Consider the following 15,917-nt stretch of genomic DNA (forward strand, 5'->3'; position numbering starts at 1 on the left):
AACTGTGATCCTGCTAGTTGTTTAATGGGGAGCAGCTTCACTTTTACTTCCTTTTCCTTTAAATATGCACTCTGTTATAACTTTTGATTTGCACGTGGACTTGAGGAGTTTCCGCTCAGCAGCATGTGAGTGGAGAGTTGATGGGATAGTCCATTAATCTGTAGCGCAGAGGGTCGCACATTGACAACAATTTTGTAAAATGTGCTTTGGGGACTTTTTGTAATTAATTTCAGGGTATAATGAGTTAGAATAGTAAAACCATTTTATATGTTTCATATCTAAACATCTTAATAAATCTATAGCAGTTAGGGGCCTCATGCAGTGGCTTACCTTTCCTAATGGTGAAGTCCGCCATGAGTCAAGCAAATAAAGCAAGTGCAAGCTTTCACCAGATCAGTGATTAATCAGCTCTTCATGCGTGACACAGTGAGTAACAGACACCAGCATTTGTCACATGTTAATATAGTATTGATGACTTATTATGATTATGATTATGATTATGATTATGATTATTATTATTATCGTTGTTGTTGTTGTTGTTGTTATTATTTATAGCTTCAACCTTTTCTAATAAGGTTAAAGAAACTGCACATTAAAAATTACTGGGCTATATTGACACCAATTTACCTAATTGGTGTACCTAATACCTAATATTGACACCAATTTACCTAATTGGTGTCAATATAGCACCAACACAATACTGGGTTAATGTCACCCAGAAAGCCACTCAAGACAAGGGATTGTTTTGACCTAATTTTAGTGTTATTTTTATTTTACTGGAGGGTTTTTACCCAAATTTAAGCTTGTTATAATCTACTCTTTTTAAACTTACATGTCACAGTTTGTTATTGATTGTTAACAATTTATTTGTGTATCTTTGGAATATCATTTGCATATCATTTTGTACAAGAAACAATACATTTGTGACAGTTTTTAAGCTAAACCTTGTGTAACATTGGGTCAAATTAACAGATTTCTACTGGGTAAAGTTAACTTAGTGATATATTTGTGTTATATTTGTCCAAACTGGGTAAAACTTTAACACAGTGATTTTTAGTGTGGTGCCTAAACTCAGATGTTATGCTTTTTCACTTTCCATAATGGCACATTGCACAATTTATGATTGATATTTTCTAATTTTGAGTATTTGTCACTCCTGATGATGGTCTATATTTTTCTGTTTTATTGTATTTCCAGGATAACATTCTGCAGTTTCATAGTTTTATTCACAAGGTGGACTATATCTTGAGAAATCTGACAAATTCCCTTGTTGGGTGGACTTCACTTCTTCTTTTGTAAGGAAGATTTTAAAAATGGCTGCTGGAGTGAAAGAAGATGGTACAATGCCAAAAGGAGGATCCAAATGGTTTAAATTAAGCATTATTTTCCTCTTTCTGAGTATCAGCAGTTTTGTGGTCCCAGTCACAGGATTTTCACTGAAGAATACATGTCGGGTCAGTAGAGATGCTGCCATTTGTGCCAGGTGTAATCTCAGCGCTGTCCCTCAAGATATTCCATCAACAGTTAAAGTTTTTGACTTGGCTGAAAATAAAATTTTAAAAATAAAAGAATTAGATTTCAAAAATGTACCAAATTTGATAGAGTTAGACCTAAAACGTAACAAAATAACGCAGATAGCTAAAGGTGCCTTTGCCAATCTGCACTCCCTCATGAAGTTAAGTCTAAATAATAATAGATTTGGTAACCTAGGAGAGAATATTTTTGATGGTTTAAGCAATCTCACAGAGCTAAGAATGGTTAGCAATCGCATCGAAACTGTGGCATCCACCACCTTTAAGCCTTTGACAAACTTGAGGTTTTTGGACATTTCTTTCAACAACCTGAAAGAATTAAAAAAAGTTAATTCTATAATACAGCAGCTGCCAAGTCTACGAGAACTAGTAATGAGAAAAATCGGTTTAAAAACTTTTCTGTCATGGGAGCTGACAAACACCCCAATAAAACTTGCTTCCCTCGATTTGTCTCAAAATCAAATTTCAGTCTTTAGGATCCACGCAGATGTTTTTCCTAATCTCAACTGGTTTAACATTGGCGCCACTAATGGAAAGAAACCTATAATATGGGACGTGCGTAACAAAACTTTTCTCAGCCAAGTAAAAACTCTTGATATTGGTGGGCTTCATTTGGCTTTAAATGACATGAAATCATTCTTTGAGAGCTTCAACTCCTCACTGACTATTCTGAGGATGAATACAATGAAACGTAACCTTGCATCACTAATCAATATTTCCTGTACCATCCCAACATTGTCCACACTGACACTCCAACACAACAACATCAAGTCTACGGATTTGTTTCAGGCGTGCGTCAGTGTAACCGAGTTAGACTTAGCACTGAATCGGATAGAAAACGTCTCCACCACCTCCTTCAAAACTCTTCGAGGTCTGAGGATCTTGAGTCTGAGCCGCAACATGCTGTCATCTGTTCCATCTGTCATAAGGAATATACCAACTCTTGCAGAACTGGATCTCAGTACTAACAAAATCAGCTCACTTCGTTGTGAGGATTTTGCCAATCTTACAAAGCTCTGGGAGCTCAGCCTTCATCAGAACTCAATCTCAGCTCTAAAAGACTGTGTTTTCAAGGATTTAATAAGATTGGAGGTCTTAAAGCTACAGACAAACCAAATTACTAAACTAGGCCAGGCTTTCAATAAAACTTACTTACCAAATCTGAAACAATTGCGTTTGAATGGAAATAAACTTACTGACATTAAATATGGGCAATTTAAAGGCTTGCCATCCCTCCAGAACTTGACATTACATGATAATAAAATAAAAATGCTTCACAATAATAGTTTTATTGGATTAACATATCTTACTGATATTCAACTACAAAATAATGAGATTACACAAAATGATTTATTCAAAGATAGTTTCAATCACCTGATCAATCTAAGGAGATTAGATTTGAGGAACAATCACATTCAATATAAATTCACCACAGCTTTGCCTTATCCACCATTTTCTCAGCTCTCTCGTCTGGAGACATTGTTTCTTCTTTCACAACACCACAGGGGCAAGTCTAGGGGGCTGCCTTCCAATATCTTGGAAGGTTTGACCAATTTATTGGTTTTCAATACCAGAAACAGTCAACTTCTATCCTTGCATGTAGACATGTTTAAGCACACGCCTAAACTGGAACAACTTGACATCACTGCAAACGACTTTATAGATGTCTCCCCTGAATTATTTTCCCCAATTCGAAACCTGAAAAGCCTGTACATATCTCAAACAAATCTTCTGTCTCTAGATTTTCTGATAAAAGCCAACCTTACCAAGCTAGAGTTCCTACAGGCAAGAAAGAATGGATTCTCAGTTATCCGTGAAGATATAATGAAGTCTGTACCAGCTCTCCGATATTTGGATCTCGAATTCAACGGTTTCACCTGTGACTGCGACAATGCCTGGTTCCTCCAGTGGGCGGAAAACAACAACCAAACGCAAGTTTTTGGCGCTTACGATTTTTTGTGCAACTATCCTCCAAATTTTAAAGGTATGAAACTGAAAGACCTCGACATCCGATCCTGCTCAGTGGACATTGGCTTCTTCTACTTTATCTCCACCACATGTACAATCCTCCTGTTTATGCTGGCGTCCTTCATTTACCATTTTCTGAGATGGCAGGTGGTTTACGCCTACTACCTCTTCTTGGCTTTGCTCTTTGACTCAAAACAAAAGAGCAAGAACACTCCATATCAGTACGACGCCTTCATCTCCTACAACGTCAATGATGAGCCCTGGGTCATCAAAGAGATGTTGCCAAAACTGGAGGGAGAGCAGGGCTGGAGACTGTGTCTGCACCATCGAGACTTCCAGCCAGGTAGGATGCTTTTTACACCTGGCATTAAAAGAACACTGTTCTGTGCTCCAGCTGAGCTTTAAAGGGAAAAAAATTTAAGTCTGAGTTCAAAATGCAGTCCAACAAATGTGTTAAATACATTTTCACAATTTTCTCTCATGTTCACTTGAGTCCATTGGCAGTAGGAAAAAAAATGGCATTTCTCTCCAGTGGGTTTTCACAGAAGCCATCTGATTTCAGTGTGTGCCCTAGACATGCACATTTAGTCTGGTAATAAATATACACAGATGCTTTTTACTCATCACAGTTGATGTTCTCATTTTGTAGTTTCATTTGTACTCCAGAGGGTGTCACCACAGTACTTTTTTTTGCACTACCAGAGGGACTACAGAGAAGAACACAGTTCATCAGCTTTGTTCTTTTACCTTTTCCTTTTGTCTTTCTCAGGGAAGCCCATTATAGAAAACATCGCAGATGCCATCTATGCATGCAGAAAGACTATCTGTGTGATCAGTCAGAGATACCTTGAGAGTGAGTGGTGCTCCAGAGAGATCCAGACAGCCAGGTAAAGTGTCAGCTCACTATAAATGTGTCTGAGCTGAGATGCATATCAGTAAAACACCTCACTAAGCTTGTAAGAGGCATCTCTCATTGATGCATTGATACAATCCATCACTGGCTGTGCTCATATATTCACCACACTCATAGTAACAGTATGCTATTCACATTAACTTATGATGTGATAAAATCAATACTGCTTTGTTGCCAAAATTCCTGAAAACAATAGGACAAAGTCTATTCCAGTTTTTTGAACACGGAAGTAGGAAATGAGTATTTTTTTACACTTTAATGTGCTGAGAAAGACAAGATACCTGTGAACAAAGTTGCCTTGTGCCCTAAGCAGGAAATGAGTACTGCTTACTGCTCTTATATGGTCTGTATTATAAGAGACCAGTGAAGCCAGTCAGAGCCAGTCTGCAGAAACTAAACCAAAATTAAAGTGAGTAAGGTGTTTTCATGCCAAGAACAACTATACACTTATATTTCTGTCAGCTTAGAAATATCTCCAAAATCACGCCAAGGCATAAAAACCCGGACAAAGTGCGACAAGGCCATGTCCAGATCCGAGGCCGACTCCATTGGGAGGATCCATCAATCCCTTACACTCAGCACTTAGTCCTCTTCCTCCCTTTATATTCAAAGTGCTCGTGTGGTGTCATTCCCTCCTTTTCCTTTATTATTTTGGTATATTGCGTCATGAAATAAAAGGACAGGTTGACACATGCACTGTACTGCACTGAAAAGCCCACTGAGATAGTCTGTGTGCATACTAACTTCCACACCAGGTGCTCAAGCTGTAAAGACTGATAATTGCACCTTGAGGTGGACGGGCAGTCCACGCCTTTACTTGAAGAGTTTACCAACTTTTATGTAAACAGTGTCACGGCTCTTGTCAATCAGATGTAATTGTCTTTTTAATTATCATCAATGAATTGATCTACTTAAAAGTATTGTGTGTGTATTCAAAGCCTGATATATCATATTCATCTGTGCCGTAGACGTCTGTTGTTGTCCAAAAACTATTAAAAATACATCAGTGAGCCACACTGCTGCTCTGGGTGACATGTTCCTTCGCCACAAAGAGTTTTGGATACGTTAGTTTGTTTAGAAACAGTTTCAAAAACTAACAGCGATCACGTTTTCAGTCTTTAGAGTAGTTGTGTGTAAGGCAGACACCATTGTGCATGCGCTAGCTTGTTTTTATGCTAAATCATAAACCACAACCTCTTGACTTTGTACTAAAATTATTTAGTTAATTTACAATGTAGTACAAAGTCAAGAGGTTGTGATACATAGCACAACAACAGCAGCATCTGCCTTATACAGAACTACTCACCGGACACTCAAAATGTGGTCGCTGATCGATGTCTTTCTGATTAAACTGACGTGACTATAATCTTCATGGTGAAGGAACATGTCACTTAGTGATGGTTGGTTTGGCTCTGCATGACATTTGTTGACATTAAAAAGATATATCCTTTAATTAATTTAGTGCTGAAACAATTCACAACTGGTGAATTTTATTTACTGGGTTTTTTGTGTTTTATTTAATCAGTGTAAATTGCATATCTTTGGGTTTTGGACTGTTGGTCAAACTACAAAGCATGGCGTCACCTTAGGATCTAAGAACATCTGATGGGCATTTTTCATTGTTTTCTGATATTTTGTAGACATAATGTTTAATCAAAAACAATAACAGATTAACCAATAATATACAGTACGTAGTTGAGTTAAAGGGCGATGACGTTTTGTCCTCATCCATCTTCACCTCCTCCTCTGTTTAGCTACCGTCTGTTCGAAGAGAAGAAGGATGTGCTGATCCTGGTGTTTCTGGAGGAGATTCCCGCCTCTCATCTCTCTCCCTACTACCGCATGAGGAAACTGCTGAAGAAGCGGACCTACCTGAGCTGGCCCCAAGCCAAGGATCACACCGCAGTGTTCTGGGAGAAAGTCCGCCGGGCTCTGGAGACCAGTGAAGATCCTGGTGAGGACAGGTTCCTCCTCAGAGTGGTGAACAGGTTTTGATGAAAAGAAATGAGGAGGTATACGGCCAGGAGAGTTCTTCAGTTGGATGTTTGTTGTTGTTTTTTTTAATTGTTTGGTTGTATATATATGTAATGTCGGTGCTTTTTTGATTCCAAACGTCAAAACAGGTTAAGACATTTTTGGTGCTCCGTCACTAGTCAACTGAAATGGAAAACCAGGAGCCACAAGGTGAACAGTTTCCATACAAGCAAACCGGAAGACCAAGTTATGAGCAATTAGGAAAAATAATTATTTGTTTTTCCATTTCAAAAGCCAAGACAACACGTGACCTCTTCCTTTGACTTTTCCTTTTGTGTGTAATTAATTTAATGAAGTCAGTTGGACGGATAATAAAAAGGTGACAGATGATGACTAGTTCCTGGACAAAATAAAGTAAAAAACAATGCTGTGTGGAAAAAGAATGACTGACAACAAATTGGTGTCATTATGAAATACTTTGCCTCACCCTGTTTTTGACAGATCTCACAACTTACCTAGATAGATTTGACAAAAGTCATAGATGACTTTCAGAATTGTTTTTTTTTTCAAACAGTCAACTATAAATTGATAGATTCATAGACATAGACACTCCTGTAGATTAGTTTTCCAATTACAAACAATAGAGGATGCAAACGCAACAGGGGGGAAACAAGCCTCTACAAAGTCATTAGTGAGAAGTACATTTTCCATCCAAAGCATCAGTCCACCTCCATCAGCTGTCACCAAATCACACATCAAAGAATCATTGATCACAGAGCCTGAAAGGTTTCCATCAAACAGCCATAAACACACAGTAACAGTGTCAGGTGTCATACCTTAAAACTGGCATTTCCTCTCCACCACCTTATTAATATCCAGCGTTCTGACCCTGATCTGATTGCTAGATGCTAATAGCTAATTATGCACTTTTAGGTAACAGAGAGGTAATTGCCTCATAGGAATATTAAAGGTTTTTCATCCATTACTCTTGAAGTTTGTGCAGTTTAAGGCTCAGAAGCCTGTCTATAGGACTGTGTACTCAAACAACTCCTAACTAACCAATTTAAGAACTTACTCTATATTTTGAAATGCTCAACATTATTTACAGGGAAAAAACAGACATTATTGTACTGTATTATTGCGTAACCACTGGATTTACATGATTTTCTTAAAAAAATATTTAATCCCAAAAGATGAAATAACAAGCGTTGTGATTTATTTGACATTGATTTATTGATTTCTGACAGCAATCCCAAAGATAAAAAATAGGCTTTAACAACATGGAGCCTTATTTCACTCAGAGTACATCATATAGCTTTAATGAAGAGCTGGAACAAGCTGATGTAGAATATGTACAGTGTGATACAGCAGCAGTAGAAAATGATCAATTTAATAACCGATAAGCTACTGAGCTGAAAGCTGAAAAACATTTCTACTGTATATTTTTGTTAGCAAGTAGCTGCAGCACTTTCTGTGGCCCCACGTTAGCCGGTTAGCTTCCACAGTTTAGTCTAGTCTATAGAATATGATGAAATTAGTATATATTGTATATATCTTTGTGAAGAAAAATCTGTATTGAAGGTATGAAATTACTTGTGTGGACACTCTGAATGTAGTGAAAACCATACTGACAGACACATGTATTATTAAATGTCTTTGTTTTTAATAAATTCTTTGAACAATGATCAATTACAATATCAATGTTCCTCTTTTGGGAACACTATATATAAAAAATTTTTTAAAACAAATATAAATAAAAAATTGCAATACTTTTTTGTTGATGACACTGCCGCTATAGTTTACAGTATACTATGTATTTAGAATACTACTCTTCCCTGTTTATAAAACAGAACAATTATAATAAGAAAATGTAAGTGTAAATGTAAGTGTAGTTTAAAGTGAATCACAAATTTTTCCACTGTGAAATAAGGGTTTTGGGTGCAGGAAGGCATAAAAACAAGAGTTATATTCTGCAGATATGACACTATAGAGTTTATGCTGATGGGGTTCTGGTAGTAGTTTTCTCTCTGATGACCTGAGTGGTCGTCTTCCTCTTTTCACTACAAAGAAAAATAAAAGCAAAACATTAGTTTGGTTCAATAAGCCATTAACACACACTGAAATAACTCGATAAAGAGGGACATGGGTTCTACTCACTCCACACACTTCATCCTCATCTGGGTCCAGGTCATGGAAGGATCGGCACACACGAACTTGCCGGGAAGGTGAAAGCTGTGGAATCCAAGAAAGGAAAAAGATTATACATTAATTACACTGCAGGAACAGTTTTCCTCCCCTGCGGTCTCATAGCAGTGTGTCGGCTTTTGTATTAACTTCAGAGTGTCTCTAATAATATTTACCAGACACACACACACCCTGTCCAAAGTACCTGCTCTTAAAAAACGTCCTGAAGCATGTCACTGGTTTTAGCAAAAACTTGAACTCATTCATACACTCATGACAAGTCATATCTAGTGCCTTTTTTAATAATGTTTGGCCTCACAGAATTAGGACTGAGATTTATTTTCTATATTACTATAACTTAAAGTCAACATTTTATTTAATGCACAACTTCCCTACATCCTCTATAGTGTATAACTTTATTGAAACATCTATTTGACACTAACGTAAACATATCAGACAGCTAACAGGTTTTCAATGTGATGTTTTGGTTCAACCTGATCTACCTGTTCCCTGTGTAACAACTGGATTTGTATCATTATTTCTATCCTGACTCGCAGCATTTATACACTGACATGAGATCGGACCGTTAACTCACATAATAGCGTTGATGTCGCAGGATGTGTTGATGGTCTGGATAGTGTAGCCCAACAGCCGTTTGCATGGCAACGGGCGTCTGTAGTACCTCAGACAGCAGCTTGCTATAAAAACACAAAAAACCCCAGTATGAACAACTTTTTTTTTTTTCATTTTGATGCTGAAAACACAACATCTACACAAGATAGTCCACATTTTTTAAACATTAAAAGTTTGTTTCCATGCTCTCTAACTTCACTATGTGAATCTATAGCCAGTTTGTTAGAGCTTTAAAAATTTGCAGATATAAGACAGTAAAAAAAAAAGAAGAAGAAGAAGGTGAAAGATTTCCTTTCCTAACAGTATTAAACATTTGACAGGTACGATAGAAATCCTTCACTATTATATAAAATCAGGGTATTGCTCATGTATGAGCGGTAGTTTTCAAATCACTGACCTGACTGCGTGCTGCCGACGAAGGTGCTGCTGATGATGATGAAGGAGCAGAGAGCTGCCACGAGATACGTTTTGCCGCTTGCCATTGTTCCGCAGTCGGTGCCCTTGCTGTGCCGGTTTGCGTCGATGTGAGGTTGTTGTAGCTCGAGTGGTTTGAAGTGCCTGAAGGCTTTCAGTGAGAGTGTGACAGAGAAAGCGATGTACCTGCTCTTTTATGTGGCAGGCTCTGGAATTTTCCCGGATGCTGTGTGTGTAAAAACAAAAACAGACCACACCCCCCTCCAGGTGGGGTGAGTATTAGAAAATAAACGGTGTAAAGTTTATAATAAGAGCTTTACACTTGGTACTTGAGGCATGAGTCAGATATAAGTCATGAATATGAGGACTTGACCTTTATTTGACCTAAGCATTTAAAGTAAAAGATTTCATTTTCATTCGAATTTTGTCATTTCAATGATCCATATTACATGACCTGAGTCATATGACTCGTCTCAGACATCCTTTGACACAACTTCTTAACTTAAACTTGCTCCGACCCAATAAAAATAGCTGTTAAGAATCTATAATGCCTCTGTAATGTGAAACAGGCCACTATAGTTGCAGTGTAATCGCCAAACTATGCATCTCTTTTAGTTTTTTTAGTTCAATGTTTTGCTTTCAGAGCCCACACACTTACCATTCTCATTGACCGTAAACCACTCCAAGCCCAAAAAAAACTCTGATAAACCCACTCCCATCCATCAAGTGGAACTAAACACACAAACACCAAACAGCTTGTGTTCATGTTTTATTGCTGCCAAAATTCACTTAATGCAGCTTTAAAGGGGTTTATTTAACATTTAAAAAGTGTATATTTTACATTTTCTCAAGACCGAATATCATTGCAAGGATTTGAATGATGATGAAATGATCCCAAGAAGTAATCAAAGGTGTGTTCTTGAGTTTTTTCATGCAGTTGAAAGGGGATTTTTTTTTTTACCTCTACGCACTTCCCTTGCAGCGAAGCATGTGTCATTTCATCATTTTGTGCCTGTGTGTCTGTGTGACAGGTAGTAGGCGGGTTGGCATGTACAAATTATTTTTCAAGGTGTGAACCGTCCAAAAGAGACAAAATGATATCTGCGGTCAAATAATCTCAGCATGACAGCAATGACTTTCTATTGGGAAATGTGTATTATGATACCAAGAGCAGCAAAAAAAAAAATCAATACTGCAAAAACTACCTCTCCATGAGTGAAGAGCATGAGAAAAGTTGTGATTGTTTAACAAGTGAGAGAGTTTGTTTGTTTATCTTAGATAAAACTCTACTCCCCGAGTAGAGATTAAAAGTTCCAGTTGAGCGCAGCAGAAAGTCCCCAGCACACCACATCAGCTACATTAATCCACCGAGTAGTTAATCTATCTCCCTCCATCATCGCTTTCTTTTTGTGTGTGCTTTGTGTGTGTCATGCCGCTCGCTACTTTGGGAGTTCGTGTGAAGTTAAGTGTTGCCATTCATGGTGGAAATATGTCAGTTATGTCTGTCAGTCTAATCTTTTGTCCATTGTTTCACTTTTTTTTTCTTTTTTCCCAACTCTTCCATCTCAGCCAAGTAAGCCAGTTTTGTGATATTTTGTGATTTTTTTTTTTTTTTTTAATTTTCAGCATTTCCACTCAAGACACCATAACTTTGTCTCCAAAGTAGCCCACTCAGTAAATTATGATAACCTTATCACCATTACACCTTGTACTGCGTTCAAAGATAGCCCCCATTCTTTTCTATGACAGTTGCTCAGTGGTGTGTGAAGCCAAAAAATAGTCCACTGTATTTCTGCGGGCATCCTCACTCTTCCGCATTTTTGGGCCCATGGAGCGTGCACATCAGAGACTCCAGCTGTGATGGTTCAGAGAATGTGCATCTAAGACTTCCGACTTAATCAAATGGTTCTTTCAGAGTTTCTAAATGCTATTGGACCAAAAGGATCAAATTCAGATAATAAAATGAGTCATTTGTGACACTCAGAAAGATGTTCTAACCATTTAAGACCTGTTCCTTTTTTTATCTTTACTGTACCTTTCATCACTGAGTCATGGCACACTCTCGATTACTTGGACCACTCCTTGGGGCAACTCAAACTTCACACCTCACACATCAGCCCAGGTCACATGCATCAGGTGGAGGGGATTGCTGCAATCCATAGTCTTGCATCACTCACGTGTATTTTACCTCTGGACATTTTGTGCACGCCGTGTTAATTGGCCCCAAACAGCCAATATACCGACCGTGCAGATGTTAGCTGTAAGCTAAGCTAGCTAGCAAAGGATACATGGGCTATGTGTGTGTTTGTGTGGCGGCTCGGCCTCTGACTGAACTCACCAGAAACTCAAGGTCTTTCTGTTATTTTCTTCCAGTCTCTCCCCTTTTTCTTCTTGTCTCTGTATGTATTGGATCAGATTCATGAAAGGGATATATGAACATTTTTCAACTTGTGTGGACACGTATACAGTAAACAGAGAGGGGGCCAGTAGGGACCAACAGTAAAAATTTGCCTGTCTTTGATTCCCACAATAAATACATGTTTATTGGATACTTACCCAGTTTCACCCTGTTGTGAAATCAGCTTGGTCGTCATAATCATATTACTAAAGAGCGGACGTACTCTCATTGTTTGTTTTTCAGTCAAAGAGCGATTGCATAGTAACGGCGACTAGTAAAACCATTGTGAAGTAGTGAAATATTAAATGTAACAGCACTTTCAGAGTTTTACTGCAGGTGGACTGTGAATAAGATGTAGTAAGTCCTAAATAATAAAATAACAAATGAAGGAGCTTATCTGCAGATCGTATCGACAACAGCTGGACTGACTCACGTTTCTTCGAGTGCCGTTTGATGCTTGGAATGCAGTTTATGGGTCAAATAGGAAGCCAGTATAGAGTTGTCAGGGAAACAGAAAGCCATGAATGTAAACTAAATTATTCTCATGCATCAAAGTCTCTCTCCTCATGTAAGGTTTTAGGTTTAGCTTATTCTCCGGCATCTCTAGCCAAACCAGAATTGTCAGGGCAAAATGTACTCACACCATGACTAAATGCGTGCACTGTTATAATAATAATAAGTAGTTACATGGAAATATGGTAAGCTTAAGAACAACTCTTACACTAATTACAACAACACAGCTTTTTATGAATCACTCTTTCTATTCACCTCTCTAAGTGTTTGTGCACACACCCATACAGTATGTTATAACAAGGATATAAACACAACTGCTTCCTGATTGATTGAGCAATCTCTTGATCTACTTCAAAGTGGTTGGGCAATTGTGAGTCTGGATATTTTGCAGTTTTTTAAGTTCAATTAGAATCAACTCACTAAGTGAACAAGGCTGGATTTGTGATGGGAGGCGAATGTCAATGAGTAATAATAATAATGTAAATGTACATGCATATATAAATTATCTTGCATGTACATATAGTTACTGTAGATGCATGCAAACACACAGTGCATATACAAATGCACACACATGCAAAAAAGCTTATACTATACTATCTGAATTAGTATAACCCATTAAAAGACTCTGTAATAGTTTATGGCTTCATCTAGGCCAAACTGTGTTTTACGGGTCTGAACTGGAATTACCCAACCATTAAAGTCATTGGATGTTATCAGTTCAGTATAAAACTAAAAATGCCGCCTCGTGGTTGTATGCTTCCACCAACCAGTCAAGCTGCAGTTTATATCCATGTCTGCCCAGACTCATAATATTTGTAGTGAAGACTTTAAAGGAATTAATAAAAGATGATCCCAGTGCTGTCTTCACTTAGAGACTATTTTTACAGAGGACTGATAGAAAGCTTCATCACATGGTGCAACGATAATCACCTGAAACTCAGTATCAGCAAAACCAATGAGCTTGTGGTGGACTACAAGAGGAACAGGAGGCCCCCTGTCTTGGTTTTTCATCCAGGGAGAAGAAGTGAAGAGGGTGGATTCATACAATCACCTTGAGAAAGCAAAATGCAAAGAAGCTACAAATTCTAAAAAGGTGGACGCTTCACATGTATCTTCAACCCGGCGGCACAGAAGATCCAAACAATCACCACAGTTTCAAGGTGGGAACCAAGATTAGTGTCACTGGTTCAATATCTGACCAAACGTGAAATATGTTCACAATCTCCCCTTATGGCGTTGAATAATGGCCAGAAAAGTGTTTTTGCAGAACATTATGATGTCACAGTGACGTTTGAACTTTTTGGATATAAAATGTCAACACTTCATCATTTTATCCTATTAGACATTTTTGTGAAACTTTGTCATAATGAGCGCATGAAATCTTAAGTTATGGTTTGTGAGGTCACAATGACTTTTCACCACCAAAATCTAAATTGTTAATCCTTGAGTCCAAATAGACGTTTGTGCTAAATTTCATGAAATTCCCTTAAGGCGTTCCTGAGATATCACATTCGCAAACAGTTTGTGCTTTGTGTGAGCCAAAGTCTCTGTACCATTCTTTTCATTCTATTCCCTAAGTATCAATTCCTTATAATAACTGAATTCCCATAAATGAATCTGATATGTTTAAATGTTTCCATTGAACTACAGGCATCATGTCATTCCTTCCCACAACTGATACAATCAGATTGATGCAGAATTCACGTGAAACAATGTGAAAAAAAATCCTGGGAACACTCTGATCTGATCTACCTCTCTGTAACTTATCTTGTATAAGATTAAAACTCAGACTGAAATCTATTTGTAGGCCTTGATGAGCTAAAAATAGCAAAGGTGCTTAAAATAGCAACAGGTTATCAAAGTTGGATTGTCCAGGTATGTGTTTACAATGGGCAGGGTGTGAGCTGCCACTTCCTTGTTGATGACCCGGTGACGCAACAGCAGAAAAAAAACAAAAAAAAAACAGGAATAAACATAATGTAATGCAGCAGGTGACTAACATGCTTTCAGTTGACTTACTGCAGGATTCAGGTTTGCTTAAGATTTTATATAATATGAAGGTACACATATTCTTCTATGGGTTTTTTATCTTAGTAAATTAAATAAACTTCCTTCTGAAAACAAGGTCACACTCTCCAGGCTTTCATTGGACACAGGTAGTTACTTTATCTTGTGTTGATAAGTCCAATGGCCTTTGTAATTGTAATCAGGTTTATCAGCCAGGTAAGTTCGTCATTGTGTGCTGGTCCCATGGGTCATGTTACACATAACACTATACTAAAAAAAAAACAAAAAACGTTATGGATCATTTAGCAGCAGTGATAAAGCTCTGATAAACTCACTCACTCATCAAGTTAGCAACTAGCTGATGAATGTAGGGGAGCATTTAGCGGCTAAAGAAAAAATATTTTTCTCGAGAGTCGGTAGAGACCAAAAGAGGGTTAACAGGAAATGTTGGTCACAAAATACGACTCCAAATCAATGCTTATGTTGTTTTCTGTATGCTAGATGTGTTAATAAGCTATTTTTTTGCTGATACAACTTCAAACTTCACCTACCTGCCAGCGGGATGAGTTATTACAAACTGAGGATTTGCATGATATATTAGTGAAGATACCCAAAGTTTTTCACTGAATGCAAACAGAAATAAAGAGCTAGGGTTGAAGTTAGAGTCAAGTACAAGATTGCATCAAGAAATCAGATATCTCATTTTGATCTCAGCGTCTACTGCAGTTTAACACTGATAAGGGGACACTTTGACGTAAGAGCTATAATCAACAGTTACAAGTTTACTTACAGTAGCTTTGAAGCACAACAAGTTTCAAAGCTGGAAAAATGATCTTTGATCCCAATCATCTTTTCTTGGCAGACAGGGAAATAAGTCAAATGACAAACAAGATAAAATGCATTCTTCAGGGTAATGTTTGTCAGGGTTTATTTGGCAACAAATTGTCAGCGATCGAAAAAAATCGACCTGTTTGATCCACACAAACACAAAAAAAGTCAATATTTCTGTGCTGTTAGAACAATGCTGTCAAATTTGCAGAAAGCAGCTGTTGTAAGCTAACTGAATAATAAACACAGACACACTCACATTCAAGAGGTACCGGTTAGCCCTCCCCTCAAAGATCCCTCTTCCTAGCATTGAATCCTGTTGCTATTTCCTGTTCTCCTTGAGCAAAATCAACAGCTTTTTGTCTCTGGTCAAATGAGGCCTTCTATTTCTAACATTTGCTCTTCTTTGACTGGCTGTCATGGGTTCAGGCATACATACTGTGGGTCAGGCAGCAGGTAAGTCATTGTTTGCAGAATGATAAAGTTTAAAATGATTACAGATGACTTGTCTTGGCTAGAAAAATAAGAGAAACACAACTGTATTGTAAAATAC

At 37.8% G+C, this 15,917-nt stretch overlaps 2 protein-coding genes across 4 annotated transcripts; one reads left to right on the plus strand and one right to left on the minus strand.

Annotated features, from left to right (window-relative positions):
* Window positions 1–7,512, plus strand: LOC121888460 (toll-like receptor 13). 3 transcript variants are annotated; one of them, XM_042399967.1, is made up of 5 exons: window positions 1–426; window positions 1,198–3,843; window positions 4,270–4,387; window positions 6,168–6,425; window positions 6,537–7,512. In XM_042399967.1, exons 2-4 carry the CDS (start codon window positions 1,314–1,316, stop codon window positions 6,406–6,408), a joined length of 2,889 nt encoding a protein of 962 aa, XP_042255901.1. In that variant the 5' UTR covers window positions 1–426; window positions 1,198–1,313; the 3' UTR covers window positions 6,409–6,425; window positions 6,537–7,512. The 3 variants fall into 3 exon arrangements, with proteins under 3 accessions (XP_042255901.1, XP_042255900.1, XP_042255899.1); XM_042399966.1 differs by having other exon boundaries at window positions 1–125; window positions 303–426; window positions 6,168–7,512; XM_042399965.1 differs by having other exon boundaries at window positions 6,168–7,512.
* Window positions 7,513–7,601: 89 nt separating this feature from the next.
* Window positions 7,602–9,849, minus strand: ccl20b (chemokine (C-C motif) ligand 20b). The gene is made up of 4 exons (XM_042399968.1): window positions 9,602–9,849; window positions 9,167–9,269; window positions 8,545–8,619; window positions 7,602–8,447 (listed from the first exon to the last, which is right to left on the minus strand). Exons 1-4 carry the CDS (start codon window positions 9,684–9,686, stop codon window positions 8,381–8,383), a joined length of 330 nt encoding a protein of 109 aa, XP_042255902.1. The 5' UTR covers window positions 9,687–9,849; the 3' UTR covers window positions 7,602–8,380.
* Between the last annotated feature and the right edge of the window lie 6,068 nt (window positions 9,850–15,917).

This window comes from Thunnus maccoyii, chromosome 21 (assembly GCF_910596095.1).
Source record: "Thunnus maccoyii chromosome 21, fThuMac1.1, whole genome shotgun sequence".
Lineage (NCBI taxonomy): Eukaryota > Metazoa > Chordata > Actinopteri > Scombriformes > Scombridae > Thunnus > Thunnus maccoyii.